Source organism: Ranitomeya imitator, chromosome 3 (genome assembly GCF_032444005.1).
Source record: "Ranitomeya imitator isolate aRanImi1 chromosome 3, aRanImi1.pri, whole genome shotgun sequence".
NCBI lineage: Eukaryota > Metazoa > Chordata > Amphibia > Anura > Dendrobatidae > Ranitomeya > Ranitomeya imitator.
The window spans coordinates 515,673,577-515,700,551 of NC_091284.1; the positions used below are offsets into that span (position 1 = coordinate 515,673,577).

Here is a 26,975-nt window from a genome sequence, read left to right on the forward strand (position 1 = left end):
AAAAGGGGGGTAAAAAATAAAAGGAAAACGGCAGGCACAAACTCTGATAAGTGAACTGCGTCACTTATCAAACTTTGGCGGCTGCGGAATGTGTGTACGGAGTTGGCGCAACGGGGGCGAGGGAAAAAAAGCGAGTGCGAGCGTTGATCGGTGAACTGCGTCACCAATCAACGCTCGGCGGCTACTAAATGTGCGCACGGAGGCGGCACAAATGGGGGTGGAGGGGGTAAAAAGCGGGGGAAGGGGGGATTGGGGTGGATGAACGGGGATTGGGGTGGATGAACGGGGATTGGGGTGGATGAACGGGGATTGGGCACGGATGAACGGGGATTGGGCAGGGATCAGGGATAAAACTTACGTTTAGTTGTCTTCTTTCTTTAGCAGGGATTGTGGTGCTACAGGCTGCTGTGGCACCACAATACCCAGCACAGAAGGTAGATCCAGCAGAGAGATCAAGCCAGGAGATCCAGCAGTATGACCGCTCTGTAGGAATCCTCAGCTAGAATGAGTACCCTGCAGAGCGGTCATACACAGGTCAGGCAGGTGACACAGACAGGTCACAGAGCGGTCATGCTGCTGTTGTGACCTGTCATTGGTGGGATCGACCATAACATCGATCCCACCAATCAGAGCTTTCCTGGTGACCTGGCTGTGACCTGCCTAGGATCGGATCTGTTCGCGCCATCCTAGGCAGGTCACAGCCAGGTCACCTGCAGGGCACAGAGCGGTCACAGCGTGATCGCCGCTGCGCCCTGTGATTGGCGCGATCGACGATGACATCGATCGCGCCAATCGGCTCCTGCAGGCCCTGCTGGGCCTGCACTGTGTCCTATCCTATCCTATTAGAGCACCGATCCACGCAGGTTCCGGCAGGGCACAGCGCGGTAATACCGTGCGGTGCCCTGCGAATGGCGCGATCGATGCGATCGGGCCAATCCGGGGTGTTCTTGCCGGTGCCTGGCGTTGCCAGGCACCGGACCTAGGATCGAGTACATCGGTACTCGATCCTAGCCTGTGACCTCATTGTTTCAGCCGCTCCGATTGGCTGAAACAATGAGAATGGCTGTGATTGGCTGTTCAGAATTGAACAGCCAATCACAGCGATCGAGAGGGCGGGTGGGCGGCGACAATGCCCTGGATGCCGAGGCCATCTCCCCCCAGGTAAGATGGCGTCAGAATTTTAATGCGATCACCGCGTCTTAAGTCGCGGTATCACATTAAAGGGCATGACGTACTATCCCGTCAAGGGTCAGATAGGCCCAGTGCACCTCGATGGGATAGTACGTCCAAGGTCACAGAGGGGTTAATATAGTTCATTTTATATGAGAAGAAAATACAATTAGATGAAAAACTAATATTACACAAATTGCAGAAAGCATTTACATACCGTATATTCTCTTTTTAACAGGTTCAATGTTCTGCTGGACCAATGTTATGCATCTGTTTCACCCTATCCAACTAATTCAACGAAATATGACCTGTTTGTTGGGTAAGAACATTTAGTATTTTCCTTCTTTTTTAACAATTTCCCAATGTTGTAGAGGTTACTTAAGGTCAAAATCCATATAAAGAGTTTCTCCAACTGTCCAATGAACATTTCCATATGTTCCCCGCTATATAAACAAGTCTTCTTATGCTGTCCGGAATGTTTTATCCTTCCACACGGAATTCTTATTGTCAGGACAATTGATATCACTTTTAATGCTTAATGCACAAATTTAAAAATATGTAACTTTTGCCCCCTCTAAACCTTTACAACCTCAGTCACCATTTTTTAATTTTTTAATTATAGTAGCGTAGTTCCTGTTAGCTCCAAGCATACAGTAGGTTCACATTTTCATTACCAGAAGAATAGTGCATGCATAAACCCATCTTCTTGTCTTTTGCCAGTGTAATATTTTAAAATATAATATTGGAATAATATCCAAAAAATAGTTTGAACCCAAAATACCCAATGCTCTGCTGTAGTTTCTGGAACTACAGAACTGACACTGCCCTGAATATACTTTTTCTATGAATTAAAGGGAATCTGTCAGCAGGTTTTTGCTTTTTAATATGAGAGCAGCAAGAAGTAAGAGCAAAGACCCTGATTCTAGATAATGTGTCACTAATTAGGCTATGTGCTGTAGTTTCATTGCAATCAGTGTTTACATACAATTTATACACAGCTCAAATGTGAATTATTTTATTTGCACCCTATTAACTTCATATATTTTAACAATTAACGAAGGTTAAGCTTTATGGCATGCTAGTGAGGGGCCATACCTATAGGGGCTATGCCTTTCTAGGCAAGAGAATATAATATGATAACCCTCTCAGGTCAGTCAATCTCCTTAGGTGATTCATAGCCTGATTGTAGCGATTGAGCACTATCTGCACCTACATCATGCTGCTCTCGGATTACATAGCAACAAACTAATGCTCCAATAGGTTACTTAACACAGATTTTCAGAACTAAAAAATGATATAGTTTCCTGTACCATGCAGACTTTGCTAGCCAGAGGAGAAAATGTAGGTTTGTAGTTGTGAGTGTAGCAAATTTGAATTGTTAAATTGTTGAAGAGAAAACCTTGCAAAAATGTACAGACATCTGATAGTTTAAATATAACTAGAGACTGTAAATACTGTAAGTAAGCCCAACTTTTTGCTAATGTTTTCTTCTTTCATCTATCTTCGTAGAACCTATTTTGGTATTAGTTATTTCATTTTAAATTTTATTGCGTTTTTGTTTTTAACTTGCTTGTAAAAGTAACACTACTTGTTTGTTTGTTTTTTTAGATGCAACAAGGACCAATTTACTTTTATAAAAGTTAATGGAGATAGTCAAGTTGCACAATTTTATTTCACCGCTTTCCGTTTTCTAGAACAATATGGGCAGCCGGTGTCCACATTCTACTTGCACTGTATAACACGTCTCTGTGAAACATCTGCTTGTAGTACATTTAAAACAGTGAGTATGACATTGTTTAACTTTTTATTATTGTGTTCATTTAAAATGTATAAAACCACCAAAAATGATTAAATCTTAGAGCATAGTTGATCTATTATTTGTAATAATACATTGTGCCTCCAAACTGCAAACTATACATTTCTAATCAACCACACTCAACTCTTGATAGCCTCCTTCTTAGTGGGGCTCAGTTTTTGACCCGTTTATGACCTATGACATATAAGTACGTTATATGTCACCTCCCGCTCTTTTCAGGCACATGACAGCTGATTTGATGAGCTATCATGTGCCCCTAACTGCCGTGGGTGGAATCGTGATCCACCCGCAGCTGTTAACATGTTAAATGCCACTGTCAATCCCTGATAGTGTTATTTAACATGAGTGCACTGGAAGTGCATCACAAACCATGCCTCTCGGCACCCATGTAGCATGATCACAGTGTATCGATCGGTGTTACATGAAAACTGGGGGTCTCCAGGAGAACATGGCCGGCGTTCATAGCAGAAGATCATTTCTGCCACGGATAGCAGGGCTCATGACCTGTATGTGTAACACGAGCGATCAGAAGATCACAGCGTCAAGTCTCCTAAGGAGCCTATTGAAGAAAGCAAAGAGTGTATAAAAAATTGTGTTTAAAAAATAAAAAAAAAATACAAATTTAAAAGTCCAAAAATCATCCCCCTTTTACCCCATTAAAAATAAAACAATCAAATAAACAAAATTACACATTTGGTATAGATGTGTTCAGAAGCACCTGATCTATCAAAATATAAAAATAATTAATGTGATTGGTAAATGGGAAATAAATCAAAACCCCAAAAATAACTTTTTTTGGAAGCCGGAACATTGCAATACAATGCAATAACAGGAGATCAAAACATCGTATCTACTCCAAAATGGTATAAATGAAAACATCAGCTCGTCACACAAAAAATAAGCCCTCACCGAACCCCCGATCCCAAAAAATGGAGAAGCTCCGGGTCTCGGAAAATGGCGCCATTTTTTTTACAAACGTTTCCATTTTTTTACTACTTAAATAAAAATGAACCTATACATGTTTGGCATCTGCAAACTTGTAATGACCTGGAAAACCATATTGGCAGGTCAGTATTAGAATTTAGTGAACAGGGTAAAAACAGAACCAGAAAATAAATTGTGAAACTGCACTTTTTTTGCAATTACACCATCCTTAGATTCTTTTTCCCATTTTCCAGTACAGTACATAGTAAAAACAAGGGTGTCCTTCAAAAGTCCAACGTGTCTCGCAATAAACAAGCCCTCATAAGATTATATTGATTGAAAAGTAAAAAGTTATTGCTCTAGGAAGAAGGGGAGAAAAAGAACGAAAATGCAAAAACGGAAAATTCCAAGGTGGTGAAGGGGTTCGCTTCTTTCTCGGACTGGCTTATAGACAAAACAGTAATTGCACCTGAGGCTGTTAATATTCTTTCAGCATATACACCATGTTCCAAATTATTATGCAAATGATATTTTTCTCAGATTTTCCTAAATGGTCGATGCAAATGACATTCAGTCTAATAAAAGTCATCACCTATTAGAGTATACATCGAATTTTAATGAAAAAACCTCCCAATGATAACAGTATAATCTCCAAAATGAATAAAACCTAAAAATGCACTGTTCCAAATTATTAGGCACAGTAGAATTTCTAAACATTTGATATGTTTTAAAGAACTGAAAATGCTCATTTGCAGCATTAGGAGGTCAGATTTACTGAACAAAAAAGCTATTTGACTCAAAAACATCCTAACAGGCCAAAATACATGTTAAAATAGGAACCCTTCTTTGATATCACCTTCACAATTCTTGCATCCATTGAACTTGTGAGTTTTTGGAGAGTTTCTGCTTGTATTTCTTTGCATGAAGTCAGAATAGCCTCCCAGAGCCACTGTTTTGATGTGAACTGCCTCCCACCCTCATAGATCTTTTGCTTGATGATGCTCCAAAAGTTCTCTATAGGGTTAAGGTCAGGGGAAGATGGTGGCCACACCATGAGTTTATCTCCTTTTATGCCCAGAGCAGCCAATGACTCAGAGGTATTCTTTGCAGCATGAGATGCTGGATTGTCATGCATGAAGATGATTTTGCTCCTGAAGGCACATTTCTGCTTTTTAGATCATGGAAGAAAGTTGTCAGTCAGAAACTCTATATACTTTGCAGAGGTCATTTTCACACCTTAAAGGGCCCTACCGGCTGTTTCCCCATGATTCCGGACAAAAACATGACTCCTCCACCTCTTTGCTGACGTTGCAGCCTTGTTGGGACATGGTGGCCATCCACCAACCATCCACTATTCCATCCATCTGGACCATCCAGGGTTGCTCGACACGCATCAGTAAACAAGATTGTTTGAAAATTAGTCTTCATGTATGTCTGGGCCCACTGCAACCGTTTCTGCTTGTGAACACTCTTTAGGGGTGGCCGAATAGTAGGTTTATGAACCAAAGCAAGCCTTTGAAGGATCCTACACCTTGAGTTTCGAGGGACTCCAGAGGCACCAGCAGCTTCAAATATCTGTTTGCTGGTTTGTAATGGCTTTTTAGCAGCTGCTCTCTTAATCCGATTAACTTGCCTGGCAGAAACCTTCCTCATTATGCCTTTATCAGCACAAACACATCTGTGCTCAGATTCAGCCACAAATCTCTTAACAGTATGATGATCACGCTTAAATTTTCTGGAAATATCTAATGTTTTCATCCCTTGACCAAGGCATTGCACTATTTGATACTTTTTGGCAGCAGAGAGAACCTTTTTCTTTCCCATGTTACTTGAAAACTGTGGCCTGCTTAATAATTTGGAACATCATTTTAAGTAGTTTTCCTTTAATTAGAATCACCTGGAAAACTAATTATCACATGTGTTTAAGATTGATTTCAGTGATCCATTGAGCCCTGAGATACAATACCATCCATGAGTTTATTTGAGGAACAAAACAATAAAATTTTTATGACACTTAAATCCAATTTGCATAATAATTTGGAACACGGTGTAGGTGGCAGCTGTTTTACGTGGAGGATGTACATTAAGTCACAATGAGAATATACAAATTTCATTTACATATTGCACCCCTCCCAAAGTCATGTCTTCCTCAGATTTGTGCTCCGAAGGTTTCTGGAGCATCCTATCTTCGCATTTCATTGTGGTGCTGATCATGCATGAATGTTACCACTTCATTGCTTATGCAACTGATGGAAATAGCTGAATATTTAGCTCAGCAACAAATATAACAGAATTTATTACACATTTTCTTCTTTTATATAATACCTTATACCTTATAGCCATGCTTAAGAAGGAAAAGGAATGTTAGAGCTGTGTCTAGCAATTCAGGAACTGTTTCTGATCCAGCAACCATTACTTCTCCAGGAATTATCACCACTACTGAAAATGGTAAGTAACTAAAATAATAATTAAGTCCTTCTATAGCAATACCAAAAAGGCATATTATATAATGATTAAAGCTATGGCAGTGAGAACAACAATTTCTGACAGGGAATCTGTCAGTAGGATGAACTCTCTTATGCTGATTATATGGGCACGCAGTTCATAACAAGCTAAATAAAATGATACTTTGATATCTGCGATCTGATGTCTTATTCCACATAAATCACTGTTTTTCTTATATGTAAATAAACAGAAAATCCTTACAGCATGAAATGCGTTTGCTATAAGGACTCAAAGGTCTGCAGTCACATGGAGTGACTGCTAACTTTTATCATAAACTTGGACAATCGATGTTGTCCTCCTAACATAGGCTCTTAACATTAATAAAAATGTAGTAACCCTTAACTTGTCAGACAGCAAAATTTTTTATTAATATAGCCATGTATCACGTAACCTTAAAAGTTATGAATTGCTACATGTGCAGAGGATCAGAAACAATAACTGCAGAAGAATCCATCCACAAAGCCTCCATCAGTACAGAAACACATTACCAGAACCATCGGTCGTGAATATATCACCAGAACCACCATCAGTACACGAATACATCACCAAGCATAGTCCAGCAATCAATTGTAATATCAGGTCAGCCCATATACAATTGTATCACATGAACCTACAACTTCCCATATGTCCTTAATAATGGTAAGGTGGCACAGGTTGTTATTGTTACCAGTAGTGTTGAGCGATACCGTCCGATACTTGAAAGTATCGGTATCGGATAGTATCGGCCGATACCCGAAAAATATCGGATATCGCCGATACCGATATCCGATACCAATACAAGTCAATGGGACATCAAGTATCGGAATGTATCCTGATGGTTCCCAGGGTCTGAAGGAGAGGAAACTCTCCTTCAGGCCCTGGGATCCATAGTGAGGTGTAAAATAAAGAATTAAAATAAAAAATATTGATATGCTCACCTCTCCGGCGGCCCCTGGACATCACGCTGGTAACCGGCCGGCTTCTTTGTTTAAAATGAGCGCGTTTAGGACCTGCGAATGACGTCGCGGCTTCTGATTGGTCGCGTGCCGCTCATGTGACCGCCACGCGACCAATCAGAAGCCGCGACGTCATTCGCAGGTCCTAAACGCGCTCATTTTAAACAAAGAAGCCGGCCGGTTTCCAGCGTGATGTCCAGGGGCCGCCGGAGAGGAGAGCATATCAATATTTTTTATTTTAATTCTTTATTTTACACATCCCTATGGCTCCGATACCGATACCCGATACCACAAAAGTATCGGATCTCGGTATCGGAATTCCGATACCGCAAGTATCGGCCGATACCCGATACTTGCGGTATCGGAATGCTCAACACTAGTTACCAGCCACCAGACTGCGAAATATGCAGGAACCACATAGGAATCTCTATATTGCCCCCACATTACCCATCTTATATTCCGTGCCTCCTCCCACTTGCCCTCCCATAATGTACATTCACACTATTCCCATTAAAACTCTCTTTGCATATTTCCCCATTCCCGCTTCATATTGTCTCCTCACACATTTCCCCCTCACTATCCATACTGTCTCCACATATATTCCCACATATATACCCAATCCCACCCTGCTCCTCATACTGATTCCTCACATATTCTACATTTCCCATACTGTCTCCTCACAGATCTCCTTTGCTCCACATACTGATGTTTCCTCACATGCCCCCCTTGCTCTTCATACTGACATACTGCCCCCTCACAAGTCCCCCTTGCTCCCCATACTGGCATTCTGTCTTCTCACAGGTCCCCTTCGCTCCCAACAATGTGTCCCTCACCAATTCGCACTGCAAACCAATCTCCCCACTTCTCATACTGTGTTCACACCACTTCCACCTCATATTGCACGCAACCTCTGATCCTCACAAGATCACCTTCTCTACTCATCTTTTATCTACTCTTCCCACAATCACATGCAAGATTTTTCCTGTGCATCCACCATATTCTGGAACTCTCTACCACAACATATCAGAATCTCACCTACCTTGGAAACCTCCAAAAGGAACCCGAAGACCTACTTCTTTTGACAATCCTACAACCTACAGCAACCCTACAAATCCACTATACCACTGCACGACCACCTCTACCTTCCCCTACTGTATCCTCACACATCCATTGTAGACTGTGAGCTCACACGGGCAGGGTCATCTATCCTTCTGTATCAGTCAGTGACTTGTATTGTTCAAGATTATTGTGCTTGTTTTTTTATTATGTTTACCATATTCACATGTTAGGTGCCATGGAATAAACGGCGCTAAAATGGTAGATGATAATATTGTGTATGCAACAATATCCCCATTCACACCTCTTACTATGTTCACACCACTTCCCCCTCCCTCATTATACTATGTCCACACAAACCCTTCCACTCCTCATACTGTGTTCACACTAATCCCTCCCACTCCTCATACTGTGTTCACACTAATCTCCCTACTCCTCAGACTGAGTCTACACTAATCCACCACTCCTCATAGTATGTTTGTACCAATTCCCCACTCCTCTTACTGTGTCTACACTAATGACCACCACACCTGATACTGTGTCTACACCAAATCCCCCACATCACCCTTCTCTGTGCGTCTGCACCAATCCACATCCTGCTCCTCTTACTATGTCAGAACAAATCTCCACTTACACCTCATACTGTTTATGCATCGATCCCACTCCTCAAACTGTATTGGGACTAATCCCTTGCACCATCTCTTCAGTGTCTCTGCACCAATCCACCCTCCTATCTTTATAGTGTGTCCTAACAAATCCCACTTAACTACTCATACTGTGTCGACACCAATGCCACACTTCCAGTACTTACAGTGTGTCAATCCACCACCCTTCACTACTTCATTTACAGTGTCTACAGCAATCCTCACACTCCCATTCCATATACTGTGTTCTTACCAATACGGTGTACGCCTTGCTACTCATGGCTCCTTAAATTTCCACCCCCCTATTAAAATAAATCTACAGTCTCTTCAGCTCCAATGGAGAGAGGCATTAGCAGAGTCATCAGATGCTGCAGATGTCACCGTGATGCAGAAGTGCTGATATTCAGGACTTCAAGTGTACTGGCTTCTCTGAGCCAGCTGTCAGCTTGACAGACAGCACAGAGCTGAAGACCCCCACTCTTGGGGCCGGAATAATGCAGCTGCCAGGGAGACATGTTAGGTCGCTGTATCAGGTGACCACAACAGTGCCCCAATGAGGGCTTCAGGAAAGGCAAATGCCCTATCTGCCCCCCTAGATATGCCCCTGACACATCTGCAGGTATCCTCACAGTTCTGCAGCTTTCATCTCCCAGACAGACATGGTTGCAATAATATTGCAATACAGCAGAGTTGTCAGAGCAAAGTTCTGTCTACACACAAAAAAGTACACACAATATACTGTAAAACAATTTTTTTAAGCAATTTTTGTGCAAAACATAAAAATAAACTTCATAAAGTAGATAACAACATTTTGATCCACATAATAAGGTTAACATGTCAACTATACCTAATGGGGAAAAGTGTTTAATCCCCATTCTTCAAGGTGTGTGGAGAGGGCTCAGGAGCTGAATTTGCTCCACAAAGGGCAGATGCTGACTGTGCTACATAACCACCGTATTTCTTTAATAGAGAGATTAAACCAGCTCACCTGAACAGCCCGTGGAGTTCTGAAGCAAATGGAAAAAGTTTCAACACACATGAAAATATCCCCAAAAAAAAGGAACCCAGCTTTATAAAATTCGAAAATTGTATTGAGTAAAATTTAAATGCTGTATTACATATTCATGTTGTAATTTAAGAGCATCGCTTTTCAAACACTCTCCGGCACTCTTTCCCAAAGCTAATAACAATGATTCACAGCAGAATTCTAAACAGTGATACAGCCAATGAGAATTCTTTACAAAAATCACATGATCAAGGATGAATAATGAATCCAAAATTAAAACCAAAGCCAAGACAAATAAACAAATATCACGATAGAACATGTAAACAAACATGTGCTTAACCAAAGATTACAAATTTCTGTGGGAGCATTTAAGCCTGCAGGGAATAAGGTGGACAAGATTGTATAGCCAAAATGTTTCTCTTATCAGGAGGCATGTTTCCTTTATTTTTTTGAGCAGTGTACATCTTTCCTGTGATAGAATTGAAGAAACTATGGGATAAAATGTTACCAAGGTTAAATGCTTTTTTGACAACAACCAGATTCTAATATATTTTGAAAAGACAGCATCCTCATAAAGGATAGGAATAAGTTTAAGAAAATAAAATGTTGAAATTTTATGAAGCTGGATGTATCTAGCCAATCACTACTGTTAGCCCTTTAAATGCCACTGTTAATCATGGACATCATAATTTAAGTGCCATCATTCTGCCTGATGGCTTAATTGGATGCCAATGAACTGCCATTGTAACCAGGAGCCTGATGAAGACTATTGTCACTGCCATGTAGGATTATCCTTTGATGTCCAGTCAAGGCCGGACCTCATAAGAGACAGTGATTATTGCTATAATTGCAGTAGAGCAAGCAATAAAACGATTGCAAGTTCAAGTCCATATTGATACTTAAAAATAAAGTGAAAAGCAAAAAAAAAAATTACAAATATTAAATGTAATGGAGCATTAACATGTTTTTATAATTTCACCTTAAATGTTTTTTTTCTCCATACACTGGTAAAATGAATAGTGTTTTTTAAAACTGCAACTTGTCACCCAAAAATCAAGCCCTGTCTGTGGAAAAATACAAAGTGAATACTCTTTGAAAAAAGGTGATAAAAAATGAAAACTTAAAAAGAAAAAATGGCTACATAGTTAACGATGTTGTCCAATAAAAAAGTTACCACATACTGCAAGATACATGATATTTTATCAATCCTGGGGGTCCGACTGATCAAACTTTCACCAATCTACAGAATAGGGAATATTTACCACTATTAGAATGGGACAGCAGCACGCATGCTCATCCGATGCACCATTCATTTCCAATTGGGCTGCTGAGCACTGCCCTCAGCTTTTTCTGGCAGCCCCATTATGGATAAAAAATCTCTGTTCTGCCAATCGATATGGTTCTCAATGATGGAACGCCCACCAATCTCCAGGTTAGCACCTATATCTTGGATAAGTGATAATCTGTTTTAACTGGACAACCCCATTAAAGTGCTAAAAAATAAATGAATAGTTGTTTTTTGCTAGTTAAATCTCCCAAAGAATGTAATATAATGTTATCTAAAATCTGTAGTTCATCATGCAAAATATAAGCCTAATACAGCCTCATTAACAGAATTTTAAAACTTATGGCTCACAAAAAATAGCACCAAAAATATATTTTTCAAGATATTATTTTGGCAAAAATAGTAATAAATCATAAATAATGGCATATAATAATAATTTATATAATCACAATCATGCTGACCCACAGAGTAAAACCTCTCTATGGCTAAGTTCACACTACCATACAAAAAATCTGATCTTCATCAAGGAAAACCAGACAATATTTAATCTGCAATGTCATGTGAATGGCATCCAGCTTTAAAAATTAGCAGTTGTTAAAAAATACCAAATACAGTTTTTTATTCTAAAGAATTGTAATGAAGCCATTAAAATCAGATGTTATCTGGTTGATCATTATGAGATCCAATTTTTTACCGCACTCATAGACTTGAATGGATTAGTCATTTTCTTGTTCAATTGAATGTTATTAAACATTTTGAAATCTTTTGAAGTTTAACCTTGAGCCAAACTTGAGCAAAGGCAAGATTATACATATATCATAGTAAATTTAACAGCTTGTTGAAATTTTAACATATAACTTTGAGTTAATCTTGAGTAAAAGCAAGATTGTTTATATAACATATAACATAACAAGTCTAAACATTGCATACCAATGTCACTTTCTACAGTTGATCAAAAAGTTTTTTTCAACAACATGAATACAATATAGTACGTCATCTAGAATAGTAAATTGTATCAAAATTTTTTTGGGGAGGGTGGGGAGGGAAAGGAGGGAGGGAGGGGGAGGGGGAGATGACTATGGGCAGATGTTATCCCAGTGAGACCATTTCTTTGAAAATTTGGTGAGTTGATTATTTAACAATGCAAATTTAATTTCATAAGACCTATGTAGGGAGATTTTCTCCATTGTGTCTGAGAAAGAGGGAGGAAGCTTGATTTTCAACACTGTGGCTATAGCATTCTTAATTTTGAGTAAAGGTACGTTCACACATAATGATATCGTTAAGGATATCGTTGCAACGTCACGCTTATTGTGACGTAGCAACGATCCCGCTAACGATATATTTATGTGTGACAGCGACCAACGATCAGGCCTCTGCTGGGAGATCGTTGGTCATAGGGAATGATCAGGACCTTTTTTTGGTCGCTGATCACCCCGCTGCCATCGCTAGATTGGCGTGTGTGACGCCGATCTAGCGATGTGTTCACCTGTAACCAGGGTAAACATCTGGTTACTAAGTGCAGGGCCGCGCTTAGTAACCCGATATTTACCCTGGTTACCATTGTAAAAGTTAAAAAAAAAACAGTATATACTCACATTCCGGTGTCTGTCACGTCCCCCGGCGTCAGCTTCCCTGCACTGTGTCAGCACCGGCCGTAAAGCAGAGCACAGCGGTGACGTCATCGCTCTGCTTTACGGCCGGCGCTGACACAGTGCAGGGAAGCTGACGCCGGGGGACGTGACAGACACCGGAATGTGAGTATATACTGTTTTTTTTTTTAACTTTTACAATGGTAACCAGGGTAAATATCGGGTTACTAAGCGCGGCCCTGCACTTAGTAACCCGATGTTTACCCTGGTTACCCGGGGACTTCAGCATCGTTGAAGACAGTTTCAACGATGCTGAAGTTGTTCCCCTGATCGTTGGTCACTGGAGAGAGCTGTCTGTGTGACAGCTCCCCAGCGACCACACAACGACTTACCAACGATCATGGCCAGGTCGTATCGCTGGTCGTGATCGTTGGTAAATCGTTTAGTGTAACGGTACCTTAAGATTTGGAGTATTATGTGTCTCTTGTCTGGACTAAAGTCTGTGAGTTCTAATGATAACAGTGCTGTTTGTGGGCTTAAGCATTCTGTTTTCCCTGATTAGTCATTTTCTTTTCAAAGATATACCGATAAGGAATCTAGATTGTGAGTCCCAATGGGGAAAGTAATGATGATATCTGTAAAGCTCTGTGGAATTATTGGCGCTATATAAGTGAATAAAATAAATAATTTAGAGATATGAAACAGTCTAGTTCATGCTGAAATTTTTTTTTCATATGATCATTTAGTCAGTGGAAAGAAATGGTCAACTGATCAGTACTGTTGATTAACTTTGGCCTGTGTGCATTCAGTTTTTTTCATGGATAGCACTCATAACAAAATGATGCCTTGTGAACATAGCCAGTGCGTAATAAAAAGTGATCAAAGAGTCGTATGACACCAATAAAAACTACAGCTGCAAAAAAATAAACATTGATTGTGAACCAAATAAAGTTAACAGCTTATATCTACAGCACGGTTCATTGCTTAAAGTCTAAACCTCCCCTCTGCACTCCACCCTCCAAAAAAAAACAATGGCAGAATTCCTGTTTTGTTTATATTTTTCCCTATAAAGATTTAAGAAAGGTTTGTTAATAAGTTATATGTACCTTAAACAATGCAATTTTCACATCCACCTTATCTGGAAGAAAGAAGCCTTCATATGGTTACATTGACTTAAAAATTTAACATTCATGGTGTCTGAAATGCAACAAAAAAAATTTAAAAACAAACAAACAATGGATTGTCTTTCGGGCCAAAACAAGCTTAGATGGTTAAAGATTAATTTATCAAATTTGTGGCCTTTCTTTAACTCTGCACTTGCAGTGGAGTCCTCCTAGAAAATTCAGTGACAGTTGAGACATGATGAGCATAGCAAAGTGTTCATGCCTATTTGGAAAACTGGCTTCTGTCCCTGGATTTAATGGTCATAACTAGAGATGTGGGAACATCGTAGGCTCCCTCCTTATTTCGGCAAGCTATAGCACTTCCTGAAGAAGCAGCAGCGGGAACCAAGATACCTGGATCGCTCCCAATAATCAGGTGTCCGGCACCTCAGCTGCCTGTGTCGCGGCTGTGTGACAGTCACAACACACAAGCTCTACATGCATGTATTGTGACTGTCACACAGCCGCGACACAGGCAGCTGCTGAGCCGAACGGCTCATTATCAGAATTCCGATGCAGCGTCTTCAGTAAGCACTATAAATTGCCAAATAAGGAGGGAGCCAAGGATCTTCACTCATGTCTCGTCATATTATCTACATGACGTCAAAAGTCTATTTAATAGGTACATGTAAAAATGTAGATATCCTCATCAACCTAAAATGTTCTCATTTCTTTAAAGGAAATTGATGTATCAGTCAGCCAATAGAATTGCTGATTAATATAATGTCCAAGGAAAGTTCATCCATACAATTAGCCTTTTAGCTTTGTCACATATGATTTACTATCTTGTGCATCAACATTATTGATTGAATAAAAATATTCTGATAGAATCTGTCTTAAAGTCCTGTGCTTTTACATCTTTTTACTATCATATTATTCTACTAATGTTTGGTAAATTCCTAGAATAGCTGTAATATGTCTCTTTAGATCACAAAGAAAGTTATATTCCAGGAATTTTTAGGCAGTTCTTGTAAGATTAAAGAATTGCATATTAAAATCACATAATCAATAATTTTTAATATTTTTTTCCTTGCAGAAGAATTATCACATTCAGTCTCCAGTAAGTATTTAGCAGTTTCTCTCTCAAGTAAAATGTACAATTGCAAAGAAAATAAAATTTTGCATGTTTAAAACTTTTTTAGTTACAGTAAATAATTGTTCAATTAAAATTAAAGAAAAGAAGAATTAATTTTTAGTATTAGGGAAGGCTCATCACATTTGTGACACAATCACACGTTCGGTATTTGGTCAATATTTTACATGAATGTTTGTAAGCCAAAATCAGGAGTGGAAGAATCAGATGTTAAATGAAATAGAAACACGTCACCACTTTGGGGTTTTTTGCACATATTCCTGATTTGGGCTGATACAAATCCTAATGTACAATCCTAATCAAATACTGAACATGTGAATGTGGACTTAACCCCTTCCCTTCATTTAACCCCTCTGATGCTGCTGTCAGTAGTGACAGTGTCATAGAGGGGCATCGCGGAGGGACGGGGGCTCCCTGCGCTCTCCCACCGGAACAACGTGATGCAATCGCGTTGTTCTGGTGTTCTAGAAAGGGTCCCTAGATCCAAAACGGCCGTGGGGCTCCTTCCGGGTCCTTAACTGAGGTGGCTTGCTGGCGCCTGCTCAGAGCAGGCGCCTGAAAGCCTCCTGCACTGCCTGTCAGATTGCTGATCTGACACAGTGCTATGCAAAGTGTAAGATCAGGGATCTGATGAAAAATAGTGATGTCCCACCCTGGAACAATGCTATAAAGTGTAAAAAAAATAGAATGTATTAAAAAACAAAAACAAACCCATAAATCCATTTATTTACGTAAATAAAAAGAAACAATAAAAGTATACATATTTGGTATCACCGCATCTGTAATGACCCGCTCTATAAAACTATCCCACTAGTTAACCCCTTCAGTGAACACCTCAAAAAAATAAATAAAAAACGAGGCAAAAAACAATGCTTTATCATCATACTGCCGAACAAAATGTACAATAAAATGTGATCAAAAAGACGTATATAAATAACCATGGTACCGCTGAAAACATCATCTTGTCCTGCAAAAAAGAAGCTACCATACAGCATCATCAGCAGAAAAATGAAAAAGTTATAGCTTTCAGAATAAAGCGATGCAAAAACAATTATTTTTTATATAAAATAGTTTTTATTGTGTAAAAGCGCCAAAACATAAAAATTATATAAATGAGTTTTTTTCACGGCTCTGTGTTATAAACTGTAGTGAAACACTTGGACGTTCAAAGTTCTCACAACACATCTAGATAAGTTCCTTTTGCGGTCTAGTTTCCAATATTGGGTCACTTGTGGGAGTTTCTACTGTTTAGGTACATCAGGGGCTCTGCAAACACAACGTGACGCCCTCAGACCATTCCATCAAAGTCTGCATTTCAACACAGGGCTGCTTCCCTTCCGAGCTCTGCTATGCGCCCAAACGGTGGTTCCCCCCACTTATGGGGTATCAGTGTACTCATGACAAATCGGACAACAACTTTTGGGGTCCAGTTTCTCCTGTTACCCTTGGCAAAAAAAAAAATTGTTCATTTTGTGGAAAAAAAATGATTTTTTAATTTTCACAGCTCTACATTCTAAACTTTAGTGAAACAATTGGGGGTTCACACATCTAGATAAGTTCCTTAGGGGGTCTTCTTTCTAAAATGGGGTCACTTGTGGGGGTTTCCACTGTTTAGGCACATCAGGGGCTCTTCAAACGCGACATGGGTTCCGATCTTAATTCCAGCCAGTTTTGCATTGAAAAGTCAAATGGTGCTTCTTCCTTTCCGAGCTCTGCCATGTGCCCAAACAGTGGTTTACCCTCACATATGGGGTATCGGCGTACTCAGGACAAATTGTACAATGACTTTTGTGCCCAATTTCTCCTGTTACCCTTGGTAAATTAATACAAATTGGATCTGAACTAAAAAATTTGTGAAAAAAAGTTAAATGTTCATTTTTTTTTAAACATTCCAAAAATTCCTGTGAAGCACCTGAAGGGTTAATAAACTTTTTGAATGTAGTTTTGAGAACCTTGAGGGGTGCAGGTTTTAGAATGGTGTCACTTTTGGGCATTTTCTGTCATATAGGCCACTCAAACAGACTTCAAGTGTGAGGTGGTCCCTAAAAAAATGGTTTTGCAAATTTTGTTGTAAAAATGAGAAATCGCTGGTCAATTTTTAACAATTATAACTTCCTAACAAAAAAATTATGTTTCCAAAATTGTGCTAATGTAAAGCAGACATGTGGGTAATGTTATTTATTAACTATTTTGTATGATGTGACTCTCTAATTTAAGGGCATAAAAACTAAAAGTTTAAAAATTGCTAAATTTTCAAAATTTTCACCAAATTTCTGTTTTCTTCACAAATAAACGCATGTCAAATCAAAGAAATTTTACCACTATCATAAAGTACAATATGTCACGAGAAAACAATCTCAGAATCATTGAAGCGTTTCAGAGTAATGTCCTCATAAAGTGACAGTTGTCAGAATTGAAAAAATGGCCTGGTCAGGAAGTTGAAAACAGGCTTTGGGGTGAAGGGGATAAACATTGTCAATGACTTAGCATGCTTTGAAAACGGTGTTATACAGCATTTTTTTATTTTTAACACTTTACTAAAATTTGTCAGAAAACTGTAATGCTAAGTAACTGTCTAATTTGAAAGATAATTAAAATGTAAAAAAAAAAATCCCACAATTAGACAGTTGGGGATAGTTTTACCCACTGATAGCGGTATGTAGAATGGTGGATTAGGATGCTTAACTGGGTCTTCTATGTAGAGGAAGAAGCAAGCACAAATGTTCTACATACGGTATGTAGTATATTTGATAGTGAACAGACACAGAGAATTGCAAATAGTCAGATCACATAAAAAAATAATGAGGCAGTAGTAATTACTTTCTCCATCAAAAAAAGATGTTCAAAGTTGATGTCAAGAGCTGAAGTTTTATCTTGGCGCCTGCTTATGATCCAGGGTAAGCAACCTTCAGCACTCCAGCTGTTGGAAAATAACAGCAAAATCATATGTTTTTATCCAGAAAAAAAGGCATTTCTTCATCCATATTTTCATGTACAATATATGTCCATTTTTTACATCCATATAGCATTAGAAATTAAACAATAATACTAGGCAAATATAGATTTAATAATTGCAATAAAGCTACACAAAATGTTTTAAATATGTATGGTGTTAGCATGTCACCCAATTTTTTATTTCATCCATTGAGTTTAACAGGCAAGTCGAATGTGACAAATGGATCAGAGAACTGTATGTTACGATTTTTCACATGCAGATTTTTAACATCAGTCGATATTTAACCCCTTTCCAACCTTAGATGTATAGATACATCTAAGGTTGGCCCCCAACTGTTTTCTGCGGGCACCGGTGATGAGCTTGCAACTTTTTCTGGCACAGATCCACCCACGGCAGTTAACATGTTAAATGTTGCTGTCAATCTTTGCTAGCAGCATTTAACAGGTGCATGCTGGAAGCGCATCACTAATCCCGCCCATTTGTTCCCATTTCACAAGACCGCGGGTCGCTAATAGGTTGGCATGACAACCCGGAGTCTGCAGGAGACCCCTGTGCTTGTCATTGCAAGATAGCTATGAGCGCTGCCCTTCTATGTGTAGCACAAGCAATTGGATGATCACAGCTTCTAGTCTTCCATGGAGACTATTGAAGAAATGAAAAGTAAAAAAAAAGTTTTTAAAAATCTAAAAGTTAAAATCACCCCTCATTCAAAAAAAATAAAAATATGTAAGAAATACACCTATTTGGTATCACCATGTTCAGAATTGCCTGATCTATAAATATGTCAAAAGAATGAATCCGATCAGTAAACGGCATTAAAATCCAATAACGGGCAATTAAAAGATCGTCTCTATACCAAAATAATATGAATAAAAATTTCAGCTCGTCATGCAAAATATAAGCCCTCACTCAACCCCCGATCATGAAAAATGGAGACGCTGCGGGTCTCTGAAAATGGCAACTTTTTGTTAATTATTTTTTGAGAAACTTTGGATTTTTTTCACCACTAAAATAAAAAAGAACCTGTACGTGTTTGGTATCTACAAACTCATTATGACCTGAAGAATCATTAAAAGCAGGTCAGTTTAGCATTTAGTGAACATGATAAAAAACAAAACAATAAAACAATTGCTGAATTGCACTTTCTTTGCAATTTCACTGCACTTTAATTTTTTCCCATTTCCCAGTACACTATATGGCAAAACTAATGGTGTAGTTCAAAAGTACAACTTGTCCAGCAATAATACAAGCCCTCACATAGAAATATTGAAAGAAAAAAATTAAAAATTATGGCTCTCGGAAGGGAAGCAAATAAAAAGAAACTCAGAAACGGAAAATCCCAAGGTGGTGAAGTTGTTAAACACACTCATTTCCCCTACCCCATTGACTTTCATTGGTCTGTCTGCTGTCCATATACTATCTGTTTTACATACTGACATAATTTACTCTCATCTGAACAAATCATTGATCCAGCGAGTGATTTAGTTTTCATGTGCGAGAGTCAAATATTAAAACCCCTAAACTTTGTATTTATTTTTCCCCATTCCATGCGAGGCACATGTAAACAGGCTTGGACTGGCCCACAGGAGATCAGGAGAATCACTTGAATCACTATGTACAGAGAAAGGCAGCATCTTATTCATTTAACAATCTACCCAGTTCATTATTATATAAATTTGTGATTGAGGATAATGTCACATTTTCATGAAGCTGAAAAATAGAGCCCTGGAGTTGGTTACTGGTGGGCCCATGGCATCCCAGTCCGACGCTGCATTTCAATGGTTTTTTAAATGTAAATTTGAACTTTTCTGTGACTTCTTGAGCCTATATGCAAAAATTATCAGTAGAATTTTGTTTGGTCATATGCAACATCATAGCAGTTCCACACTTCTAACGACTAAAATATTCAGATTATATTTATCTTTTGTGATTAGTTTTGGGATTTTTATTGTTTATGCTGAGAGACATTTAATTTTAGAAACGGGATTATTAAAACAGCACAAACTAGTTAGAACAGAACTGGAAATTTTGAACAAATTAGTCTCAGTCAGCGTGACTCTGAATCCTTATACATCTTTCTAATGCATGTACTTAATAATATGGTCCACCGGAAAACTATTATGAATACATTGGTGAATCTACCCATATATGTCCTTTTTATAGTTGGAACTGTAGCTTTCCTGTATAAAAAAAAACATATTTTAAAATAAAACTATTATTTGGCAAGATTTTTCTGTGATCTATAATTCTTTAACATATATTGTTTTGAACCTTCTAGGCGATTCTAATAAGGATTCTCTTGAAATCGTGAGCACTGCTGTTGGCTTGGGAATAACTGTTGGATTCCTAGCTTTGCTGTGTACACTCATGGGAGGCATTGCATTTCTTATGCACAGGAGACTGCAGAAAACAAGATATCCGGAAAAGAATAATTTTCATTAAATTAAGATTCTCCGACAGTATGTTTTTAGACATAGCAAATGCATCACTAATAAGCTATGAAGCGATGTAGATGAGTCCATAGATGTACTAATTATTGTTGAAATATTTAAATGGAATTACAATGTATTATTTTGATTCTCAATGTGCTAGAAAATAAAGACTTAGTAACTTGGCATTTGAAATGTGCATCTAATTATTTAGCTTGGGAGTTGGGCCTTATGTACAGTATAATGAGTTGCTATATCACCACATAGAACCAATGCTATGCAAATGGACTATATTTTGCAAACCTATATCTGTAATTGTTGAGTCTCTGCATCCAAGACATTTTTCACATGGCAGCATATTCTTATTTTTTTTTTACAAACTATTAGCCAAATACCTTTGTTGAGACGTTGAATGTATTAGAACTAGCGCTTGTGTTTACACCTATTAACTTTTTTATATGGTTGTGCTTTGACTGATCAATGCAAAAGCAAAGGTATGTAAGAAAATAAATTTAAATATACCGCACAAATATGATTTCGACTAAATTATAACCATTAACGCCTTAACTACCGTCGATGCGCATTAAAACGGCGGCAACTAAGGGGCCTTATTCCCTCATAAGCATTGTAAAATGGCAATCAGGAATAAGTGAACAGCGCCCCCTGTGGCCAAAATTGTCACTGGTGACAGCTGTACGTTACAGCAGCCACTCTGCGACAAGCTTGACAAAGGAATCTAAGGGGTTTAAAAGACATCCTTTAACAATATTGTTGCTATGGTACCCCAGGATCACTTATAGGTCTCATGCACTGCAGTACATGAGTACTGCAATTCATGAGACCAGTGATCAAAGAAAAAATGATTCATCTTATACCGTGGGACTAAGTGAAAAAAGTAAAAAATGTAAATAAAATATGTAAAAAAAATTTAAAAAAAAGCGCACAAAGATCATAAAAAGTCCATTTGTCACAAAAAATGCAGCCTTTGTGATAAAACAAATATAAACCAGAAAAAGTACACATTCATATCATTGCATTTGGAACAACCCAATCTATAAAATGGTCATGTTATTTATTACGTACAGTGAACATATAAAAAAGTAAAATAAAAAAAACACACCAATAATGTCATTTTTTCATCACAATTCAACATTAAACTACACTGTCTGGATTCAGAATAGGGTAACACACAATTTTCCATAGGAAAATAAAGATCCTTATGAAAGATCCTAAAGTAAAACGTAACTTTTATTAACTTCAAAGGGACACACTTTAAAAAAAAACAAGACTTTAGTGTGAACATTAATTATGCCACTCAAGGAAACCTCTTAGTGACAAAAGTGCTAGTGCATATCAAAGCCTATTAATTATTGCCCTGCCCTTACGTTCATTGGCTTTGATAAGCAGAAAGGATATATTAACACTTGTTGACTAGTGTCACAGGCCTGCCCGCCTTAGTTGTCTATCATTGTCAGCTTGAACTCGTCCTTTCAGATTATTTGCTTAACCAATGCTATAGGGATCATACAGTTAGATTCACTTAGAGAGCTCTTTAAATACCAAAGGGTAATAGTGCTTAGTAAGATCTATTGTTACCAATAGCTCTAGCTGTATGTTACTGGTAATAGGTTTCCAATCGGTAGGGGTAATATATAAGCACCTAAATTAATCACATTCTGTAGGTATATCACCCGATTGCTTATAGTAACAGGTTCTTATATTTTTGACTCCCTAAATCTATGAGGATCATCCATTTGGAGTTGTTCATAAAGGATTCCACCATATTCCTTATCTATATAGAGCATTGGAACTATCGGTTATATCTTACTATAGTCATCACTCATCACACTGTATCATGCTGGTTAATATTAAGCAGCCATTAGCCTCCCCAACATGTTTAACCTTGCAATGTCATCAGGGGTTTGAGACCCAAGGAACGTAAGGGCAGTGCAATAATCAATGGGCTTTGATATACACTAGCAGTTTTTGTCACTAAGAGGTTCTCTTGAGTGGAATAATTACTACTCACACCACAGTCTTCTTTTTTTAAAGTGTGTCCCCTTTGAAGTTAATAAAAGTTACTTTTTACTTTAGGATCTTTAATATGGATCTTTATTTGCCTCTGGCAATTTGTGTGTTTTTCATCACAATGACACATAAAAAATGTAAGGAAAAATGATCAAAAAGTCATATGTGGTATAAAATATGGTATAAATGAAACATATTTAGAATTGAGAGTCCTCAGTGGTTGATACCTTTTAATGGCTAACTGAAAAGATGGTAACAAATTGCAAGCTTTCGAGACTACTCAGGCCTCTTCATCAGGCTAGACTAAAAGAATTTCTGGAGAATCACATATTTATGCACAAAACATCACAGAAAAAAAAACATGGATAAGACAGGTGACATGAAGCAGAATTACAATGGGTGATAAACAGTTATGTCCATAAATATTGGACCAATTCTTAGATAGGGAATGTTTTATTGTCCTCTGATTGGGGTCTGGTTCTGTTGTGATGACCCCACATGGTCTCAAGGGCAAATTCATTAATTCCTTAGTTGATGTAAAAAGACATACATCCGTGCGACACATTCATTCCTGCACTAAGACTGTCAAAGGTCATCATCAGTTTATACTCCCATATTCTTATGTCTCTTTGAGATTTGAAGTTACCTTTTAAAACAAGTAATTTCATGTCCATAATGTTATGATTGGGGAGACAAAAATGTATTGCCACAGGTAGATCCATTCTTTTTTCTCTTATTTCTCACCATCAACTTGACACTCAACTACTCTTGTACTTTTTGGACTATCTTTTCTGGTATAAATTAAAACACCAAATTGTTCTTCAAAAAATTAGCCTTAGCCCTTTAACGACCAGAGTTATTTTTGTTGTTTGCATTTTCATTTTTTGCTCCCCTTCTTTCCAGAGCCATAACTTTTTTATTTTTGGGTAAAAATGGCCATATGAGGGCTTGTGTTTTGCGGAACGAGTTGTACTATTGAACAGCACAAATGGTTTTAACATATCGTATAATGGAAAACATGAAAAAAATTCCAAGTGTGGTGAAATTGCAAAAAAAGTGCAATTCCACAGTTGTTTTTTCAGTTTTTTTTACCATGTTAACTAAATGCTAAAAATGAACTGCCATTATGATTCTCCAGGTCATGCAATGCAACTTTCAAAGTGCATAAAGCAAAAATGCGGCACTCAACTTAGCATAAGACAAGTGATTTAATAGTGGACACCATTAAATCACCTGTTTTACGTTAAGTTGAGTGCTGAGATTTTTCTATATACTATGGTGTGGGAATCTACTCTGGCACCTCTTTACAGCTGTGCACACGTCTACTTTTTCATATTGCAAGTTCATAGACACCAAACATGTACAGGTTCTTTTTTATTTAAGTGGTAAAAAAAAAATTCAAACTTTGGTAAAAAAAAGAAATGGTGCCATTTTCCGAGATCTTTAGCATCTCCAATTTTTGTGATCTTAGCCTGGATGATGGATTATTTTTTGTACACTGAGCAGATATTTTTATTGATACCATTTTGGTGTTGATACAACCTTTTGATTGCCTGTTATTGCATTTTATTGTAGCCGCAACCAAAAAAGTAATTCTGATGTTTTGAATTTTTTTCTTGTTATGCCATTTAGTGATCAGGTTAATATTTTTTTTATATTGATAGATCAGACGATTCTGAATGCTGCGGTATCAAATATGTGTATATATGATTTTTTTATTGTTTTACTTTGAATGGGTAAATAGGTGTGAGTTGAATTTTTATTTTATTTTTTATTATTTTTAAAAACTTTATTTTTACTTTTTGCAAGCTCCAATAGTCTCCATTAGAGACCAGAAACTGTACTACTTTAATCGGCTCTGCTACATACAGTTGATGATCAGATCACCTGTATGTAACATTAATGCTCACTTACTATGAGCGCCAACTACCGGGCAGTCGCCGATCATTACCGTGCAGTCACTGGACACGTCAAAACGCCGCATACGGATGCATCCGCATACAACACATGTCCCTGCTTACCCAATGTTAAAGATAAGTATGCAGGATGCATGCGGAGTAGGCAGAGCATAGGCGGAGCTTAAGGGAGGAAGAAGGGAGGAAGTATGCAGTCATCCGAAGCCTGGCGCCATCCCTCATGAGAAGTGACTTACAGTGGCCTATGAGTGCAATACTAGTTAGGCGCCGAATCACACTGCCCTCTGCGATTCTGATGAGCAGTGTAGTTACTAATGTCAACACTGTCCAGTGACGCTGGGTTACCGAGTTACTGATGTCATTGCTCATGAAACATATCCAAGAGTGATCTATAATCCATTGTTCTCAGAAGGTGGTGTATGAGTGGGAGACACTGAATGTCTGGTCTGTTAGGTATGATGCTATCCAAGATGCCACTGCATCAGGGCAATCAGGAAGACTTGTTACAAGAGCCAGAATAACTTGGAACCTTCCCAGTCTGATAATATAAGCCCGCAGCTGTCTGCCTTACCTTGGCTGATTATCAAAAATATGGGGTACCCCACATCGCTTTTTTAAATTATTTAATAGGTTTAATAAGGCAATACACACTTGAATGCCACATGAAAGGCACTAAAGGCTCTATCTATGTATCTATCTATCTACCTATCTATCCTATTTATATATTAAATATCTAATATCGTCCTATCATCTACCTATAGCTGTCCATAAGATTGATTTATTAGTTTGAAAACTAGCTTTAAATTACATAGAGAATTACAGTACGCAAAAAATAATGTTAAAAATGCATTGCATATGGATTGTATATGCATGTCATACAGATGTCATGTGTATGTTAGGTGTGGAAAAAAACTGCATTCTCGCATAGCACTTGCGTGACATAAGTTGAACCCTACAGATTACACTTGTCTAACTTTTCAAGACCAACATTGGAGCTATTTTTATACACTAATGTGATCAAGCCCTCAAAAAACATTATGTGCTCCAAAATGCTATAAAAAAAATCTCCAACTCGTCTGGAAAAAATAAGTCTTCATAAAACTATGTTCAGCAAAAATTTTAAAAGTTACAGCTCTCAGAATATGCCGATTCAATAAATATTTTTAATAAAACATATAAATCTGGTATCTCTGTAATCACACCGACCTGAAGAGTAAGGGCTCCTTTTCACTTGCGAGAAATATGCCCATGTCTCGCAGGTTAAAACTTTGCTCTGGTGCCGGCACTCCAGAGCGGAGCATGCTGCCGCATAGGAATACATGGAGCTACACGCTCCGCTCCGGAGTGCCGGCGCCAGAGCAGGGTTTTAACCTGCGAGACACGGACGTATTTCTTGCAAGTGAAAAGGAGCCCTAAGGCTGTTTTATCACTAACAATACATGGTGAACCATACAAAAATAAAAATAAGAACTGTTGTTATTTATCCTGCGCACTCTGTTGAGCTTTTTCATTGTGGCTTCCGCTTAAATCCCAAAAACTATGATTTAGGCAAAAACCTCTACAGAATTACTCAGTATTCACTTCTAAATCAAATAGAGTCACTTTGAGCTCTGTCTGGTCTCTCTTCTGGTGGTGTTACATTATTTTAGGTGTCTTTTTAGTGCACAATGTTTTAACATTAGACCACAGTTCTGTACACACCTAAAAAGATGGATACCACCAAAAGAGATGCCAAACGAATTCCAAAGTGTCTCCATCTGCCTCATTATAGCGAATGGTTCGAAGTGGGGTTTCGTCTGATTTGCATTTTTATGACATTTACACAGAAACATAAAGTAAGTGCTCAGCCTTGAACTAAATAATGTGATAAAAGCCTTATGCTGAAAGTAATCAAAAAATGTTAGGTACCCAATAATGTTACCAATAAAAAACCTACCTTATGCCACACAACCAGCATCCACACAGGTTGATCATGTGTTACTGGAAATATAGGGACTTTCACTTTACTGGTAGAACAAATACTATGGAAAAGCCACGTGCTTCCACGCTCTCAAATAAAATCCAGTGAAATGTACTCTCTCAAATCCAAATGCCCCCCCCTCCTTCTCAGCCTCACTGTGCCTAAACTGCATTAAGTGGCCACATGTTTGATATTATTTTAGTGTGAATATGGTAGGCCACTGGGGAGCTGCCAAATGTTGCAGAAGGGCCAGCTGGGGCATATAGTGCCACTGGCAACAGATAATAATGTCACGGTAGCTGAGTGGGTTGCTGGACCCCTCAACAGTTCCCTTGTGCCCACAACAATTGTCATTAGTGGGAAGTGGCACTTGTTCATGGTATAGGACCTCATGGGGGCATTCCTGTAGAGGTGATGTCTGGGTGCAAGTTTTGGAGAGCGCGTAGTATGCAATCTCAAGCAGCCAGACATGCAGGTGAACTTCTAGACATAAAAAT

The 26,975-nt window shown here is 38.4% G+C and overlaps 1 protein-coding gene across 1 annotated transcript in view; it reads left to right on the top strand.

Moving 5' to 3' along the window:
• LOC138670423 (zona pellucida-like domain-containing protein 1) overlaps nt 1-20,769 on the top strand; it is a 99,525-nt gene extending 78,756 nt beyond the window's left edge. The window contains exons 7-11 of the mRNA XM_069757749.1: nt 1,409-1,489; nt 2,779-2,950; nt 6,250-6,358; nt 15,133-15,156; nt 20,424-20,769. Coding sequence (XP_069613850.1) covers nt 1,409-1,489; nt 2,779-2,950; nt 6,250-6,358; nt 15,133-15,156; nt 20,424-20,587 — 550 coding nt within the window. The 3' untranslated portion in view covers nt 20,588-20,769. The remainder of the gene's footprint in view (nt 1-1,408; nt 1,490-2,778; nt 2,951-6,249; nt 6,359-15,132; nt 15,157-20,423) is intronic.
• The last annotated feature ends 6,206 nt before the right edge of the window (nt 20,770-26,975 follow it).